Source organism: Pelodiscus sinensis, chromosome 2 (genome assembly GCF_052426305.1).
Source record: "Pelodiscus sinensis isolate ZL-2025 chromosome 2, ASM5242630v1, whole genome shotgun sequence".
Lineage (NCBI taxonomy): Eukaryota > Metazoa > Chordata > Testudines > Trionychidae > Pelodiscus > Pelodiscus sinensis.
The window spans coordinates 241,401,405-241,418,345 of NC_143053.1; the positions used below are offsets into that span (position 1 = coordinate 241,401,405).

The 16,941-nt window shown below is 44.5% G+C and overlaps 1 protein-coding gene across 1 annotated transcript in view; it reads left to right on the plus strand.

Annotated features, from left to right (window-relative positions):
• The window catches only part of NCAPG2 (non-SMC condensin II complex subunit G2), a 111,374-nt gene extending 109,595 nt beyond the window's left edge, over positions 1-1,779 (plus strand). Inside the window, exon 28 of the mRNA XM_075922741.2 lies at positions 1,349-1,779. Coding sequence (XP_075778856.1) covers positions 1,349-1,400 — 52 coding nt within the window. The 3' untranslated portion in view covers positions 1,401-1,779. The remainder of the gene's footprint in view (positions 1-1,348) is intronic.
• The last annotated feature ends 15,162 nt before the right edge of the window (positions 1,780-16,941 follow it).

The following is a 16,941-nucleotide window of genomic DNA, read 5'->3' on the forward strand; positions in this document are numbered from 1 at the left end:
TAGCTATGGGCATGATGAGTCTCTCAGTGAAGGGAATGTAATGAATAAAACCAATCAAAATATGAAATGCCATTCTTTGGGGGAGGTTTGTATGTTTGCCCTTTGGAGTACCTGGAACAATTCTTAAGTTAGGCTACGTCTAAACTACATTCCTCTTTCGAAAGAGGGATGTAAATTAGACAGATGGAAATTGCAAATGAAGCCGGGATTTGAATTTCCCACGCTTCATTTGCATAATGGCAGCCGCGTGTTCTTTCGAAAATAGGGATTTCGAAAGTGACACCTCTGTCTAGACACGGTTCTTTATGGAAAAAAAACCCTTTTTTGAAAGAAGTACAGGATCTTTCAAAGCAGGGTTTTTCCCCCTAACGAACCGCGTCTAGACAGCGGATTCACTTTTGAAATTCCCTTTTTTTGAAAGAACGTGCGGCTGCCATAATGCAAATGAAGCACGGGAAATTCAAATCCTGGCTTCATTTGCAATTTCCATCTGTCTAATTTACATCCCTCTTTTAAAAGAGGGATGTAGTTTAGACATGCACTTAGTAACTTGCTAATACAGGGCATCCTTAGAATCTTTAAAATAACTTACATTGCAAAAAGGGCTGGGAATGATGCAAAGGATAGTACACATGAGGCTGATGTGACAGATGGATGACTGTTAGTACCAAGGATAATGATGCAGGAAGATCAGTACTAGAATAGAAAATGAATACCAGAGGTGAGGAGAATGCAAAAATTATATGGATAGGCAGGGAATGGGGAAAATGTGTGGGGAAAAGAGCATAAGAGGAAGGGAGAGAGAAGTGGAGAAGAGAAAGGGGAAATGAAAAGGTTAGACTCGTCTTCAGATGATTAATGCTGCGTATGTGATAGTAAGATGTCAGAGAATAGAGAAGGGCAATAAATTATTCAAAGAAGTAAATGAACATGATTTAGTATGTAGAAGGTCAAATATTAAGATATATAGTAACAATACAGTATTTTGAAAATATTTAAATGGACACTAATTGTTGTTATACCTTTTTAAAAGTAAAGAACATTAGATCAAAGCTGGTCAAAAAGGGAAAAATCAGGCTTTTATTTAAAATTTAAAACATTTTTTGTCAACTTTAAAATTAATGGATTGACCCTCCCTAGCTATACTTTATTCAATAAGCATCCAAAGAGATGGAAATTCTGAGCAAGACTGTTTGTCTTAAATGTAATACAATAAAACAACTTCTTAATTTTTTAAGTTAATGATGTGTAACTTCTCAAAGAAATAAGGGAGTAGCTTTTTTGGGGGGAAAGCAGATAGGCAAAGGTATTTCTTTAGCATGCTGTTTACCGATTTTTCTGGTTTCAGAACCCTTTATGAATCATCTATGAAAATTTTGGATGGCATCTTGAATCCTTGACTGTAGAGCTGCTTTCAAGTCATGAAAAGTAGAAAAGAAGATCTGTTGTTTTTATAAAGGAAGCAATATGTTACCTTGAAAAACATATTTAATATAATAGTGAATTGTACCTTATTGGAATGCTTGTATTATGCTAGCTTATTGCTTTGCATTAGCAAGCAAATGAATAACTTTTATATTTCTTTCATATTTAAAACAATTGTGCAGAAACTTCTTTTAAAGTATGTGGACATTTTTGCATATACATAGATAATGTATTAAAGATTTTGGAATGGCTATCAGGAGGGGCTTCTTAGGTATATTCCAAGCATTTCATATGAAATAAAATCAATAGCCTTTTATACTTTTTTTAAAGGATTAATAAAATGACTGAACTATCCCTTTGAATGGCATTTTCTTGAGCCCTTTGACACTGAATGTTATAGATTTCCCTCAAAGGTAAGGCACAAGCACTTAGGGCAAAGAGCAGGTGCTTTTGAACTGCAAAAGGCATTTTACATGCCATAATTGGACAAATGGAAATGTGTTTCTGTCTAGTCTCAGCAAAGTGTGTCTCCAGTGCAATCCTTCACACATGTTTTAGATTGTGAGTCACCTAAAATATCAAGGCCTGACAGTAGTTCATATTGTTATGACATTCATTTCAATGTTCCACCTTTCAGTAGATAATTGGAATTATTAGTTGCAATTTCAGGTGGGGACGAGCAAACAAATTTCCACTCAGAAAATTTCTTCTTAAATTTCTTGTACTACCAATTAGCTAATGTCATGCCTTCTCCTTAACTATAGCACGAACAGCCACATCAATCTTCTTAGCACAAGAACCTATCTGAGACATGTTCAAAACAGCAATCTAGTCGTCAGTTCACATTTTTCATGCTCATTATGCCATTTCTTGTTGGTCCTGATACTCTGCTGGTTTTTGACAAGTTGTTCTACAATCACTAGTCATATAGACTTCATGCCTGGCTTTACTTTAATCTGCTTGTGAGTCACCTACAGTGGAATGGACATATGGAACCACTAGAAGAAAATGTTTACTTAGTTTTCCATAATTATTATTTAAAATGTGTTGCACATGTGCGTGCCATGTTTCACCCTTCTTCCCCTTTCTTTTGGAATCTATTCAGTAAGAAGGAACTGAGTGGGGTTAGCTCCACTATCTTACACGAGTATGCAGTGGGGCAAAGTGATAAGGGCACTCAAGATGCCCGGAAGGGTATCCCAATGGAAAATACACTAACAATTGTACACAATGCATGCACATACCTACGCTGCAGTGGTCTTGGGGAGCAAGGGTTGATTCCATGGCACTCACTGATGAGGGGGCCTTGGTGGTCAGGGCAGCACTGCAGGCCGCTTCTGATGCGTTGGATTCTGCAGTGTGATTTGTGGTGAGGGTGTTTACACCTGAGAGTGTTTACAAAGTAATTAGTAGTGGTAGCAGCTTACCTGAGGCGGCAGGGTGTTCAGATCTACCCCTATCTCGATTACTGGCTTGTCAAGGACAGCTTCTAAGCCAAGGTTTGGAAAGATGTTGCTCTCCTACAAGGTATGTGCCAATGTCTGGGATTCTTAATAAACAACAAAAAATCAACATTAGTACCACTTCAGAGGATTGAGATCATTGGCACAATGTTGGACCTGACCTCAGCCTGAGCATCGTTTTCTCAAGTCAGATTCAAGGCCCTACGACCCTCATAGCACAGGTTTCCACTGTGCCACTGATTATGGCAAGGATTTGCCGTTGCATTCTGGGTCACATGGTAGTTTGCATATTGTGTGGTGTACCTCACCAGGCTCAATATGCACCCCTTGCAGCTGTGGCTGACTCAGTGTACTCCCCACAAGACCTTCTGGACAGGTTGGTTATCATTCCACCATAGGTCCTCCAGTCCCTGATGTGGTCAGCAGTTCCGGAGAACATCATATTGGGCATATCCTTCCAGATGTCTCAACATTCAATGGAATTGGTATCCAATACCTCCGATTGTGGATGGGGTGCTCATCTTGGCATGCTCCAGAGACAGGGAAAGTGGTCCTCGAATTAATCAGACCTGCATATAAACATCAAGAAGCTCAAGGCTGTCCAGAGAGAGTGTGAGGTGTTCCTCCCTCACCTGTTGGGAAGAGTGGTTGGAGTCCTCATGGACAACATGACCACTATGTTCTACATCAACAAGCGGGGAGGAGCCACTCTGCAGTGTTCTCCCAAGAGGCAATTCAGCTATGGGATTTCTGTGTTCATCACAATATCTCATTGGAGGCTCAACACCTCCCAGAGGCCAAGAATGCCACTGCAGATCGCATGAGCAGATAGTTCTTGTCTCACCACAACTGGAGAATTCACCCAGAGGTGGCATCTCTTCTATAAGAGAGGGGCTTTCCCTGAGTATTCATGACCAGGCAGAACGCAGTGCCCCAGTTTCTGCTCCAGGCTGGGCTTGAAGGAGGGTTCCTTCATGGACACTTTTCTTCCTTGAACAGAAGATCTCCTGTATACATTCTTACAATTTACTCTGATAGCAAGGTCCTGGAGAAGATCAAACATTATGTGATGCGAGCAATACTCATTGGACTACCATGGCCACGCCATTGTTGTTTAGGCACTTTCTTGAGTCTCTCAGTGCAGCAACCTAGACCTCTGCCATTCATGCAGCACTGTTGTCACAGGATCACGGCTGCCTCCTACATCCGGACCTCTTGCTGCTCCACCTCCTGGTGTGGATGTTCCCTGGCTGAATCCTGAGGACCATTCCTGCTCTCCATAGGTGACACAGGTTCTCTTGGAAAACAGCCAGCCATCAGGTCCATCTACTTGGCAAAAATAAACCTGATTCTTAGTCTGGCATGCCCAGGTCTTAAGACTATAATCCTTGCACAAAGGGCTTTAAGCCTATGCCGTGACAGATAATACAACAGCAATGTTCTATGTCAACAGACATGGCGGTGCTTGTTCTTTTCCCCTGGGCCAGGAAGCCCTCCTCCTATGGGGCTTTTGCATAGAACATGACATTCACCTGGTAGCTTCTTACCTCCTGGGATCCTTGCAGACCAGCTCAGTAGGTTCTTCATGGGGTACAAGTGGTCCTTTGGAGCAGATGTGGTTCATCATTCGCAGGTGGGAATTTACCCACCTAGACCTTTTCATGCCCTGCAGCAACATGACCCTGCTTCTGCGCTTTCATGAACCGCATCCCAGAGTTTCTGAGGGAAGCTCTCCTAATTCCCTGGCCCCCCAGCCTCCTATATGTATTCCCTCCCTTCCCCCTAATCCACAGGGTGATCCTAGCATGGTCCTGGCAGCGCTGGTTCACATCCCTCCTCAGTCTGTCAGTAGATCAACCACTAGCCTTCCCCCTCTACCTGGACCTGATAACTCAGGACTCTGGCAGTCTTCGCCACCCAAACCTTCAGTCTCTGCATCTCATGGCCTGGAAGCTTCATGGCTGACAGGCCTAGAGCAACAGTACTCAGAGCAGGTTCAGAGAGTTCTGCTGGGGAATAGGAAACCCACAACCAGAGCTACATACTTGGTAAAATGGAAACAGTTTTCTGTCTGGGCTGGTTAGCAGGGCGTTCCCCCACTGGAACCCTCTATTCCCTCAGTCCTCGTCTGCCTCCTGGATCTTAGGACTCAGGGGTTGTCTTCATCATTTGGTCAGAGTGCACATTGCGGACATCTCCATTTTCCACTCAAGCTCCTAGGGCAAGTCCATTTTTGTGAATCCCATGGTTCAACATTTTCTAAAGGGTCTGGACAAGCAATACCCATATGTTCATCAACTGGTCCCTCCTAAGGACCTCAGTCTGGTTCTTGCGATGCTCCCGAGTCCCCCCTTTGAGCCATTGGCAATGTGCTAATATCTCTCATGGAAGGTATCCTTTTTAGTAGCTGTCACGTCTGCCAGATGAGTATCTGAATTTCGAGCCCTAACATCAGATCCCCTCATACTGTTTTCTTTAAGGATAATAGAAGGCTTCACCCACATCCCACTTTCTTGTCCAAAGTGGTGTCTCACTTTCACATTAGCCAAGATATATTTTTGCCTTTGTTCAACCCCAAACCACACACTTTGGGTAAAGAACAGGCTCTACACATATTGGATGTATGATGAGTTTTAGCCTTTTATTTAGACAGGACAAAGCCCTTTTGCATGTCCCCACAACTTTTCATTTCAATAGCAGATAGAATAAAGGGCTTCCCAGTTTGGGCCCACTGTATCTCCTCTTGGATTAGCTCCTGTTTTAAGGCTTGCTATGATCTGGCTGAGTTACCAACTCTGCTGCTACTAGGAGGCCTCCTCAGCCGCCTTTGTTGTGAATTTGCAGGGTGGGCTACTACTCCGTGGTTCACACCTTTGTTAACCATTATGCCTTAGCGCAGCAGGCCAGAGAGGATACAACTTTTGGTAGAGCAGTATTGCAGTTGATTGATAGTTAAGGCTCTGACCCTGCCTCAAATGGTATGGCTTGGGAATCACCTACATGGAATGGACATGAGCAGTCACTTGAAGAAAAAAGTTACTTACCTCTTGTAACTGTTCTTCGAGATGTATTGCTCATGTCCATTCCACATCCCAATCACCTTCCCTTCATCAGAGATTTCTGGCAAGAAGAAACTGAGGGTGTGGCGGGCCCGCAGGGGTGTATATGTATGCACATACAGGGGCCATTCCAGGAGGCTCCCCTGCTAGCCCAACGGCTACTGCTGAGGGAAAAACCTTCCAACAATCTGTGCATGTGGTATGTGCACACCTACATGGAATGGACATGAGTAGCACATCTCAAAGAACAACAGTTACCAAAGGTAAGTGACCATTTTTTCCTAGGCTAAACTGCCAAGGGCTAGTCCAGAGCCAGTGAGAACTTGACAGAATCAATCAGGACAATTGAGAACCTGGAGCTAATTAAGTGGGTTTAGAGTCAAGTGAGCCAAAGCTAATTTAGAATACCTAGAGACAATTAAAGAACAAACTGAGACGTGTGTAAAAAGGCATTTCTGCAGATAGTTAGCATGTGAGGAGCTGAGAGGCCTGAGAGAGTGCGGCAGGGAATTTAGAAGGGACAAGCATCAGTGGATACTAGGAGGAAGAGCCTGACAAAAGGAAGGTTCTGGGGAAGAAGCCCAGGTATTTTGTAGTTGTCTCGCAGCTGGTGTTGGAAACTCTTATAGGCAGCTGCTTTTACAGAGCCCTAGGCTGGAATCCAGAGAGGGGGAGGGGACACTTGGGTTTCCCCAACATCCACTTGGCCATTTTTACTCGGGAAAAAGACTGGCTGGGGAAAAGAAAGGGTTTTACCTAGCCCTGTATCATTTGGGAGTCCACCGAGACTGGAATTTAGCTTCCCTTTATACCTTATGCTGGCCAAATGATGAGAGTAGCTCAACAAACAGCAAGCTGATGCCTTAGATGTCGTGCCTAAAGGCTGCTGTGAGCCTTTGAGGCAAGCAATTTGCCTGAAAGCACAGAACCCACCAAGACTGAGTAGGAGTTTTATGTCACTAACTTGTTCTTAAATAACGCCAATGAAGGAGATTCCACAACCTCCCTAAGCAATTTATTCCAGTGTTTAACCACCCTGACAAGAAGTCTTTCCTAACATCCAACCTAAATCTCCCTTTCTGCAATTTAAGCCCATTGCTTCTTGTCCTATCATCAGAGATCAAGGAGAACAATTTTTCTCCCTCCTCATAACACCCTTTTAGGCACTTGAAAGCTGCTATCATGTCCTCTGTCTTCTCTTTTCCAAACTAAAATCCAGTTATTTCAATCTTCCCTCATAGCTCATGTTTTCTAAACTGTTAATGATCTTTGTTGCTCTTCTCTGGATCATCTCCACTTTCTCCATCTTTTTTCGAATGTGGCACCCAGAACTGGACACAGTACTCCAATTGAGGCCTAATCAGTGCAGAGCAGAGTGGAAGAATGACTTCTTGTGTCTTGCTCACAACACTCCTGTTAATGCATCCCAGAATCATATTTGCTTTTTTTTTTTTTTTTTTGCAAGTGTCACACTGTTGACTCATATTTTGTTTGTGGCCCACTATGACCCCTAGATTCCTTTCTGCAATACTCTTTTCTAGACAGTCACTTCCCATTCTGTGTGCGTGAAACTGATTGTTTCTTCCTAAGTGGTGTACTTTCCATTTGTCCTTATTAAACTTCATCCTATTTACCTCAGACCATTTCTCCAGTTTGTCCAGATCATTCTGAATTAAGACCCTATCCTTCAAAGAACTTGCAACCCCTTTCAGCTAGGTATCATCTGCAAATTTTATAAGCTACTCTCTCTGCCATTATCTGAATTGTTGATGAAAATATTGAAAAACTGGTCCCAAAACTGATGCCAGTGAAACCCCACTTGTTATGCCATTTCAGTATGACTGTGAGCCATTAAATAACTACACTCTGAGAACTGTTATCCAATCAGTTATGCACTCACCTTATACTAGCCCCAACTAGCTTGTATTTCCCTAGCTTATTGATGAAAAGATCACGTGAGACCATATCAAATATTTTACTAAAGTCTAGGTATACCACCTCTACCACTTCCTCCTTATCCACAAGATGGAGTGGGTCTTTAAGTATTTAGGCAAGTATACCAGGAAGGCCGCTGCGTTCAACCATTTTATAATTCTGAAAGGGCCCAGGTATTTGTAGTTGTTTGGTGGATGGGCACCTTGATTTAAACTACATTTTATCCTCCCCAGTCAAACTGGGGCATTTTGTCCCTTTCGGTGGTGGTTTCTTTGACAGATTGCAAGAGTTCTTCGGGTTCCTTTTGCATCTAGTCTAAGTGGGAGAGTGAATTCAGAGAAGCTGTTACCAGGGAACTTGCAAGCAAGTCTGGGTGGAAGTGGAGATGAAAGCCATAGTTTGCAAAGAATGGACTATTCCCAAAGAAGGGATGGATTGCATTGTTATATGCAGATTTGGCATAGAATAGCAGGGGAAGCCATTTGTCTCGCTTGCAACTCAAAAAGCAGCCAAGATACTACTCCAAGATTGATCTCTCTGTTTGCCCATTATTCTGTGGGAGATAGGCAACCAAGGGATTTGATGCCAAGAAATATGAAAAATTCCTGCCAGAACCAGATGAATTGGGCATCACAGTCAGATACAATGCCAGTCAATAATTTGTGATAGCAGAAGACATTTTCCAGGATAAGTGGAGTAGTCTCCTATGTGTTAGGAAAAGTACAGCTTGGGATGAAGAGTGCCTAATGACATCTAAGGTTCTTCAAATAGATGCAGCTCTGTATTCCAAATAGGTATGTGGATGCCTAGTACACCAGACACAGAGAATTCTGCCTAACAATATCCCAATGGGTCACCATTCCCCTGGGCTATATGAGGTGCTGCCACCATGACTGCCCCTTAATTCCTTCTTATTACCTATGCCGTAAGTTAGAACTCTGTGTGGCTATCTTCTTGTGGTCTCTATCAGTTTTTTGGAGTTGCTTTACATGTATATAGTTTTAGATAATTTATAGTACCTTAGATAGAAGTGTTAGTTAAGTTAGTGTCTTAGGATACTTACTGTCCTGCATGATGCCCTCACTCAGATTCAAGCATTGCCTATTGTGTTTGTTGAGGAGCAATTCTTAATAAGTACCGCACATGAGGTGCTTGCTGTGTTTGGGTGAGGAACACTTAAAGGAGCAGCTCTACCTGTAAGTTGTTCTTCAAAAGAACCCAGTGGGCAAAAGACTTGCATTTAGACAGCACCTTTTAAGCAGGCCATGACGCCTGTTTTGACATCAAGACCCACATCTCATCTTTGAACAAAGTTAACGAGGCCACTATGTTCCAACACTAACATCTCCCCCAAAAGACAAAGGAGCCATTCACCCTCCGGGGGCCCACTGAGGACGAAGTCCCATATACCTAGCCAGGACTCATATTCTTCCTCTCAAAAAAGAGTACATACTGGCACTGTACTACTTTCAGCATGTGGGATGAAGCAGGTCCATGACACCTCTCCCTAGTACCTCACCAAGATCACCAACAGCTTATACCATTGACTCTGGTTCTGGTCTTGGGGCATCTGTTGAGTCTGGTACCAACAACAATGATGGCGCCAAGTATGTCTATGACAATGGCATACCAGACAGCAGCAGATTTACTCTGCCTATCTTTTCCAGACTCTCCACTCATCCAGTATTTTTCCAGGGTCCCCAGCTAGTTACGGATTCCTGAAAAAATGGGCACCACCAGTTCTGACCTTATGCCCAGTGTTCCAGGTGTGTGTGGGGTCAGAGTGGGATAAGTCCACAACCCCACTCCCCAAATGGAACGGCAGACAGAGCTGGGCAAGTCCCTGACCATGCTCCACAGCTGGAAGAGCAGGCCAAGCCATCATCAGGAGTTTGAGGGCTGGATGAAAAGATCTGACAGGCAAGATGCAGCTCATGGGCTGTACTTTGTTTCAAGAGATGGGTGGGCAATGTTATATATACAGTAATAACCAGATTTTCAGGAGTGCCAAGTTCCCATGAACTTCAGTGCAAACTGTGGGTTCTCAGCACATCTTAAAATTACATTATAAGGAATTCAAGAGCCCTGTATGAGTAGCTCCCATGTGTCAGCTGACGGTCAGGGCAGTGTGTGTGTGTTACTGAGAAAAGATTTAACGTCCGTGTCTTTACCGCTAGGACCGGGGTCCTGTCGCGGAGGGCAGCCAACAGGCTGACAGACGCCCCAGAGTTTATAGGAAGAGCTTATTACATCTCAGATTTCAGCTGCTAGAATACAGGATCCCTTCGCAGCAGGCAATTTAGGGAAGACTGAGAGATGCCCCAACCGATCTGTCACCTGGGAGTGACACGATCCAAAACGCCCAAGCTCTTCCTATACCTGTCCCTTATGACCGGCTGAAGTTCTTTTAAATTGTGCTTGGTTCTGTTACAGCAACTGTAGGAGTCAGGTTAAAAACTTAAACAGTTACAGGTTTATTAAAAAAGACTTATAAAGGCCTATGGTAACAATGGCTATTGCTCTCTTTCTTAACTGCTAGCAAATATAGATCTTAAAAATAGTTACAAAGAAATGAAGAGAAAATAGAAATAATGGTACCAAGTGACAGCTTAATCTTTAAAGAGCTCTAAGTCTATGTGTACTTTTAAGACAAGTTTTACCCCCTTCTGTGCCTCTCTGTCCCAGCGTGTCAGGCCAGGGCCAGTCCCTCAATTCCTAGGAAAGACAGATACGAGGTGGGCGTCCCCATGGAACCTCGGGAAGTCAAACACCTAACCCAACCAGCAGATAGATGGTAGATTGACACTTCAAGTAAATGTGCTGCTGGACCCATCTTTATACCCCTGGGGGCCCGTATCCTCTTTCTTCTCTGAAGATGCCAAATTGTACTGGTACGTTTTGTGGCGCCAGTTCTTACAAGGGAGTTTCAAATAATTTACACGTGTAAGAGAGGAAGATAGCTAAATTAGGAGTGCCGGATATTCTTTCCTGGGCGGGAGATTCCTCCCCCCGCGGATGGCTGTGTGTTCGTATCAATATGGGTTTTAGTCAAGGGCACTCCTCGGCAGCCTCTTGGCCAGCAATTGGCATATCTCTGTTTACAGCCATTCACGGTCACTGAGCCTGCATATCCAGGCAAGCAAAAATGGATGTTACAAGGGGGGTTCCTGTCTGGCTACACCTTGCTTAATGTGCAATTGGAGCATCATCTATTATACAGGGCAGAAAAGTGCATAGAATATCTGTCATTCTCTCCTGTTCTGTTCTCAGCTACAACAGAAGATTCCCTTGTGAAACTAAATAGAACACTTCTGTTTTGTCTCTTGTGCTGTGCAAGAACATTCTGTACCATATCAAAGGGCAAAAAGAACACACTTCAAGTGAAGATTCAAAATGGAAAAGGAACACCGTGACTTTTCCTTTATCATTCAGCTTTTAATAGTTTTTCCATGCCCTACGCTTTTGCCTCACTCATCATTACATTTAGAAGGACACAGTATAATCATTTAATATAATCTAAGTAATTTTTCCATTTCCAGTTGTCATTGACACAAACTTTTCCTGTATTCCTTTTGAGTGCAATATAGATCTGGCTAACTTTCCTCTAAGATAAATGCACAAGTATAGACACAAGCAGGCTTTTACTCTAGAATATGACTGAGTTAAACAAGGCTGTCTAACTTCATCTTACTTTATGAATTATTTGTACAGTTTTTATTACTCAATATTCCAAGTAACTACTGGCAACCCATAGCAATCTACTGCCAATAAACTACGCTCAATTGTTCTACTGAATTGTGTCCTCATTTGTGAAGTTTCTGTTGATAATGTTGGATTCCACATTCCCCCAATTTTATTGAGAAATTTTATAAACTGATAGACTCCAGCCAGAAAAAAAAACATAGTAAGCATTGTAATTTTTTCACTACAGTTACTTTGTGTTACTGGCAATAATTACATACAGTGCATAGATAGTAACTTACTAAATAGAGCAAGTGCCAGAATGCCATGACTGACCCAGTGAACTGAAGGACAGTCTTCTTCAAGTGCTTGCTCATGCTGTTCAATTCTAGGTGTGTGTACCCACGTGTGCAACCATTTGAAATGTTATGCCTTTATGCTGCCTGTACAGCCAGCTATGGAGCCCTCTAGGTTACGTCTAGACTACAAGCCTCTTTCAAAAAAGGATTTTTCAAAAGAGAGCATCTAGACTACAAGCACATTTTTTTGAAAAAGTCTAGATGCTCTCTTTCGAAAAAGCACAGTTTGTATTATATAGCGCCTTTTTTCTAAAGTACTTTTGAAAAAAGGCGTTATTCCTTGTAAAATGAGGTTTACCATGATCGAAAAAACTGCCATGTTCTTTTGATTTACTTTCAAAAGAATGCAGCTGAAGTCTATATGCAGGGGAAGTTTTTTCGAAAAAAGGCCACTTTAAAAAAAAAAACCCACCTGTAGTCTTGACACACCCCTAGAGTGCTGTGCTCATGCTGTAGTATATCACTCCCCGCCGCCTGCAGTCCATACTCTCTTAGGGTATGTCTACACTACAAAGTTAATTCGAACTAACAGACGTTAGTTCGAATTAACTTTGGTAGGCGCTACACAGGAAAACTGCTAGTTCGAACTTAATTCGAACTAGTGGAGCGCTTAATTCGAACTAGGTAAACCTCATTCTACGAGGACTAACACCTAGTTCGAATTAAGCAGTTCGAATTAAGAGCAGTTCGAATTAAGAGCAGTTCAAACTAGTGGGGGGCTAGCCCTCCCCAGCTTTCCCTGGTGGCCACTCTGGGTACCACCAGGGAAACTCGTCTGCCCCCCTCCCGGCCCCAGAGCCCTTAAAGGGCCACAGTCTGACTACGGTGTCCGTGCCAGGTGCAAGCCTGCCAGCAACCAGCCAGCAGACCCTGCACCTGGCACGGCACGAACCAGCCACCCGCTGCCACCCAGCCCTCCGCCTCTTCCTGGGACCAGGCTGGCGGCTCCCGGGCACCCACTTGGTCTAGTGTGGAGATCGTGGACCTCATCCACGACCTCCGCACTAGGCACAGGAAAGTGGCCGTCTAGGACAGGATAGCTGCCAGCCTGGCCACCCAGGAGCAGGTTGGCATGAAAATCAGGGTGGTCCAGTGAGACCCCTGACCCTGAGCCCTGAGCTTAGAATGGCCGTACTGGGTCAGACCAAAGGTCCATCTAGCCCAGTAGCCTGTCTGCTGACAGCGGCCAACACTAGGGACCGTGGAGGGGATGGACCGAAGACAATGACCAAGCCATTTGTCTCGTGCCATCCATCTCCAGCCTTCCACAAACAGAGTCCAGGGACACCATTTCTACCCTCTGGCTAATACCACTCCATGGACCCAACCTCCATGAATTTATCTAATTTCTCTTTAAACTCTGTTATAGTTCTAGCCTTCACAGCCTCCTGCAGCAAGGAGTTCCACAGGTTGACTATTTGCTTTGTGAAGAAGAACTTTCTGTTATTAGTTTGAAGCCTGCTACCCATTCATTTCATTTGATGTCCTCTAGTCCTTCTATTATGGGAACTAATGAAGAACTTTTCTTTATGCACCCTCTCCACACCACTCGTGCTTTTATAGACCTCCTCAGTCTCCTCTTTTCTAAGCTGAAAAGTCCCAGTCTCTTTAGCCTCTCTTCATATGGGACCTGTTCCAAACCCCTGATCATTTTAGTTGCCCTCTCTCTTCCCCTCTCCCACCTCCTTTTCCCAGTCAACCCGAGTTTTGTTCAATAAAGAGAGTTTCTATATTTGAACACACGTGTCCTTTATTTTGTACATCAGGAGGGGATGGGGCTAGGGAGGGGTAAGTGAAAGGAGGTGAGGGAGGAATGGGGTACAAGCCCCCAGTGGCGAGGACTGGGGTGGCTCTGCGGGCTCCTCGGGGTGGAAGCTCTCCTGCAGCCCCCCGATTGACCCCCCCCCCCGGATGGCAGCCTGCGGCAAGTGCAGCCGGGCTGATGGCCGAGTGCTGTGATGTGCTGAGTGTGGGCACTCAGGGCACTCCAAGCCAGGACTGCTTTGCAAGCGGGGAACCCCTGAGAACTGTCTGTCCGGAGTGGCGGTCGTGTCCCTTTAACCACAGCCCTCGGCTAGCCTGAGACAGCAGCTCCACACTCTAAGTCCTAATCTGATTCCCTGCCGGCACTGCTTCCAGCCAGCCTTAACCTCGGTTCAGGGTCCACTCAATGTGGACATGCTAGTTCGAATTAGCAAAATGCTAATTCGAACTAGTTTTTAGGTCTAGATGCACTAGTTCGAATTAGCTTAGTTCGAATTAACTAATTCGAATTAAGTTAGTTCGAATTAGTGCTGTAGTGTAGACATACCCTTAGTTCCTTCTTACCTCCCATAGTGGTCAATTGGAGCACCTCTCTTCCAGTTCCTTGACAAGAGCTAGCAGTTTTCTTCCCTTGGATTTCATGCCTTCAGGCTCTTTTACATTGTTGATAGTGTTAAATAGTTGTTACAGGCTTGTTAAGTGTTAGTGTTAGTTAATGGCTGAATGTTTTTCCTGTCTGTTAATGGTTAGGGTCCCAGCTGGGAATTTGCTGGAGTAAGGGCATACCCTGGGATCCTGGATTTAAGCCCTGGTTGAACTACAGCAGGCCTATGCCGGTGCGTGATCCCTAAAGCAGCTGCTTTAATTACTTGTGGGGAGTCACACAGCAAGGAGCCTTGCCAGATCTGCAAGAAATTTTGAGATATTCACCTCAGGACTCTCCTGATAGTGTTCACCCTCCACCTGGTTTACAAGCCTTACCATGCAGCCCATACTGAGCTCATCCATGAGTGCCGTGCTGCTGGCACCCAGCTCTTTCCAGCATTATTTGCTGTCACCAGTACCAAAATAAAGGCTAAAATGTGCTCCCTGGCACCAAGCAAGGCCCAGGGGTCAACTACCAAAGGACTCAGGCTTGCACATCAGGCTTCTCCAGAACCCTGTGAATAAGCGTCCATGACTAGATTCTTAGCCCCCTGAAATGTCCCCTAACCTACTTCTGGGAGCACTATGGGATCTGCAATCCTGCCTGCACTATCATCATCCCAAACCATGTACAGAGAGAGTACAGGTCTCCACCTCTTCCTATGATATCTTTAGTGCTGCAGGACTAGACTAAAGATCTCAAAGAAGGAAAGACCCTGTTAAGACTCCTCAGAAGATAGGAGAGTTGCTGGTCACCGGACAAAAAGCATTTCAGCCAGAGCCACTATGTTGAGAATCCTGAGGTAGTTCCAATCATATCGTCGGTCATCTGGACTCTCATCTTGGTTTCCTCATCCACAGCACTGCAGCGTGGCCAGTGGCCAACACAATAGCCATATTGGGGCACATGGTGCATTCGAGTGATGATTCTGCCCCCTTCATATTGCTTCTCAGTGGCCACATCAGAGCAGTGGTCGGTGGCCCCACTGGTTCTGGGCCCGGTAATGGAATCCCATTCTGAAGTTAGTGGTAGAGGATCCTGTGTGCACTCCTAAACCTTCTCCAGTGGTGGCTGAGTCCTCAGCACCTCCAGTGGTGGCTAAGTCAGTCTCATCTTCCTCAGATGAGGCAATTGTGAGACCTTCTAGGGCTAGCCCCCTATCTGACTTTAGAGAGCATCAAAACCTTCTTGGATATGTCTAAACTACACCCCTCTGCCAACAGAGGGATGTAGATTAGGCACATCGCTATTGCAAATGAAGCGGGAATTTAAACATCCCGTGCTTCAGTTGAATAGAAATGGCCGCCCTTTTTGCCGCCATGGCACTTTGCCGGCAAAAAGCGGCAGTCTAGATGGGATCGGTCGACAAGGAAAGCTTTTTCCGACTGATCCCTTATGCCTTGTGCAACAAGGTTTACAGGATCAGTCAGAAAAGTCTTTCCTTGTTGACCGATCCCCGTCTAGACTGCTGCTTTTTGCTGGCAAAGTGCTGCATCGGCAAAAAGCGGCAGCCATTTCTATTCAAATGAAGCGTGGGATATTTAAATCCCCACTCCATCTGCAATAGCGATGTGCCTAATCTACATCCCTCTGTCAGCAGAGGGATGTAGTTTAGACACATCCCTCCAGTGGGTGGATGAGAACTTGGAGCTTAAGGCGCAAGAGATGGCAGAGCAGGAGGTCAAAGTCTTCCTGGTCTCTATACCCACCTGAGTCACCCAGCCAGTACATGACAGGGTCTTCAAGACAGGTTACTGTGTCAGACCCCATTATGCCCTCATTGAAAAGGGCCAAGAAAAAGTACTTTGTGCTGGCCAAAAGCTGTAAGTACCATTGTAACCACCGACGTTCAGATTTGCTGTTTGTGTCTATGGCCATGTAGTGGGGTATCAAACATAGCATTAGTGTAAGATAGTATACATATGACATCCCAGCCTAGGGGTGGAAGGAGAAGAAGATATATTCCTTGGGAGATGCCAGAATGATGACTACTGGTGATGATGAGAAAGGCAAGGATGATGAGGAAGTTGATGGATAACACCTCAAGTTGTTGTAGAAGAAATTGGGGTGAGTATATGGTATGAAAATATAGATGTACGTTGTCTATCTTATGTGTGTAGCTTGACCTTCTGCTCACAAACAGGGAGGAAATAATAGGGGAAGTAGAGGTGGGTGACAACCTGGGAAGCAGTGATCATGAGATGGTAGATTTCAGGATTCTGACCAAAGGAAGAAAAGAGAGTAGTAAAATACACACCTTGGACTTCAGAAAAGCAGATTTTGACTCCCTCAGAGATCTGATGGGCAGAATCCCCTGGATGCTAACATGAAGGGGAAAAGAGTCCAGGACAGCTGGCAGTATTTTAAAGAAGCCTTATTGAAGGCACAGAAAGAAACCATCCTGATGCGTAGCAAGAGATGCAAACATGGTAGGAGACCAGATTGGCTTACAGGGGAAATCCTTGATGAACTTAAGCACAAAAAGGAAGCTTACTAAAAGTGGAAACTTGGACAACTGACCAGGGAGGGGTTTAAGGGGTATAGCTCGAGAATGCCGGGGGGTTATCAGGAAGGCGAAAGCGCAAATGGAATTGTGACTGGCAAAGGAT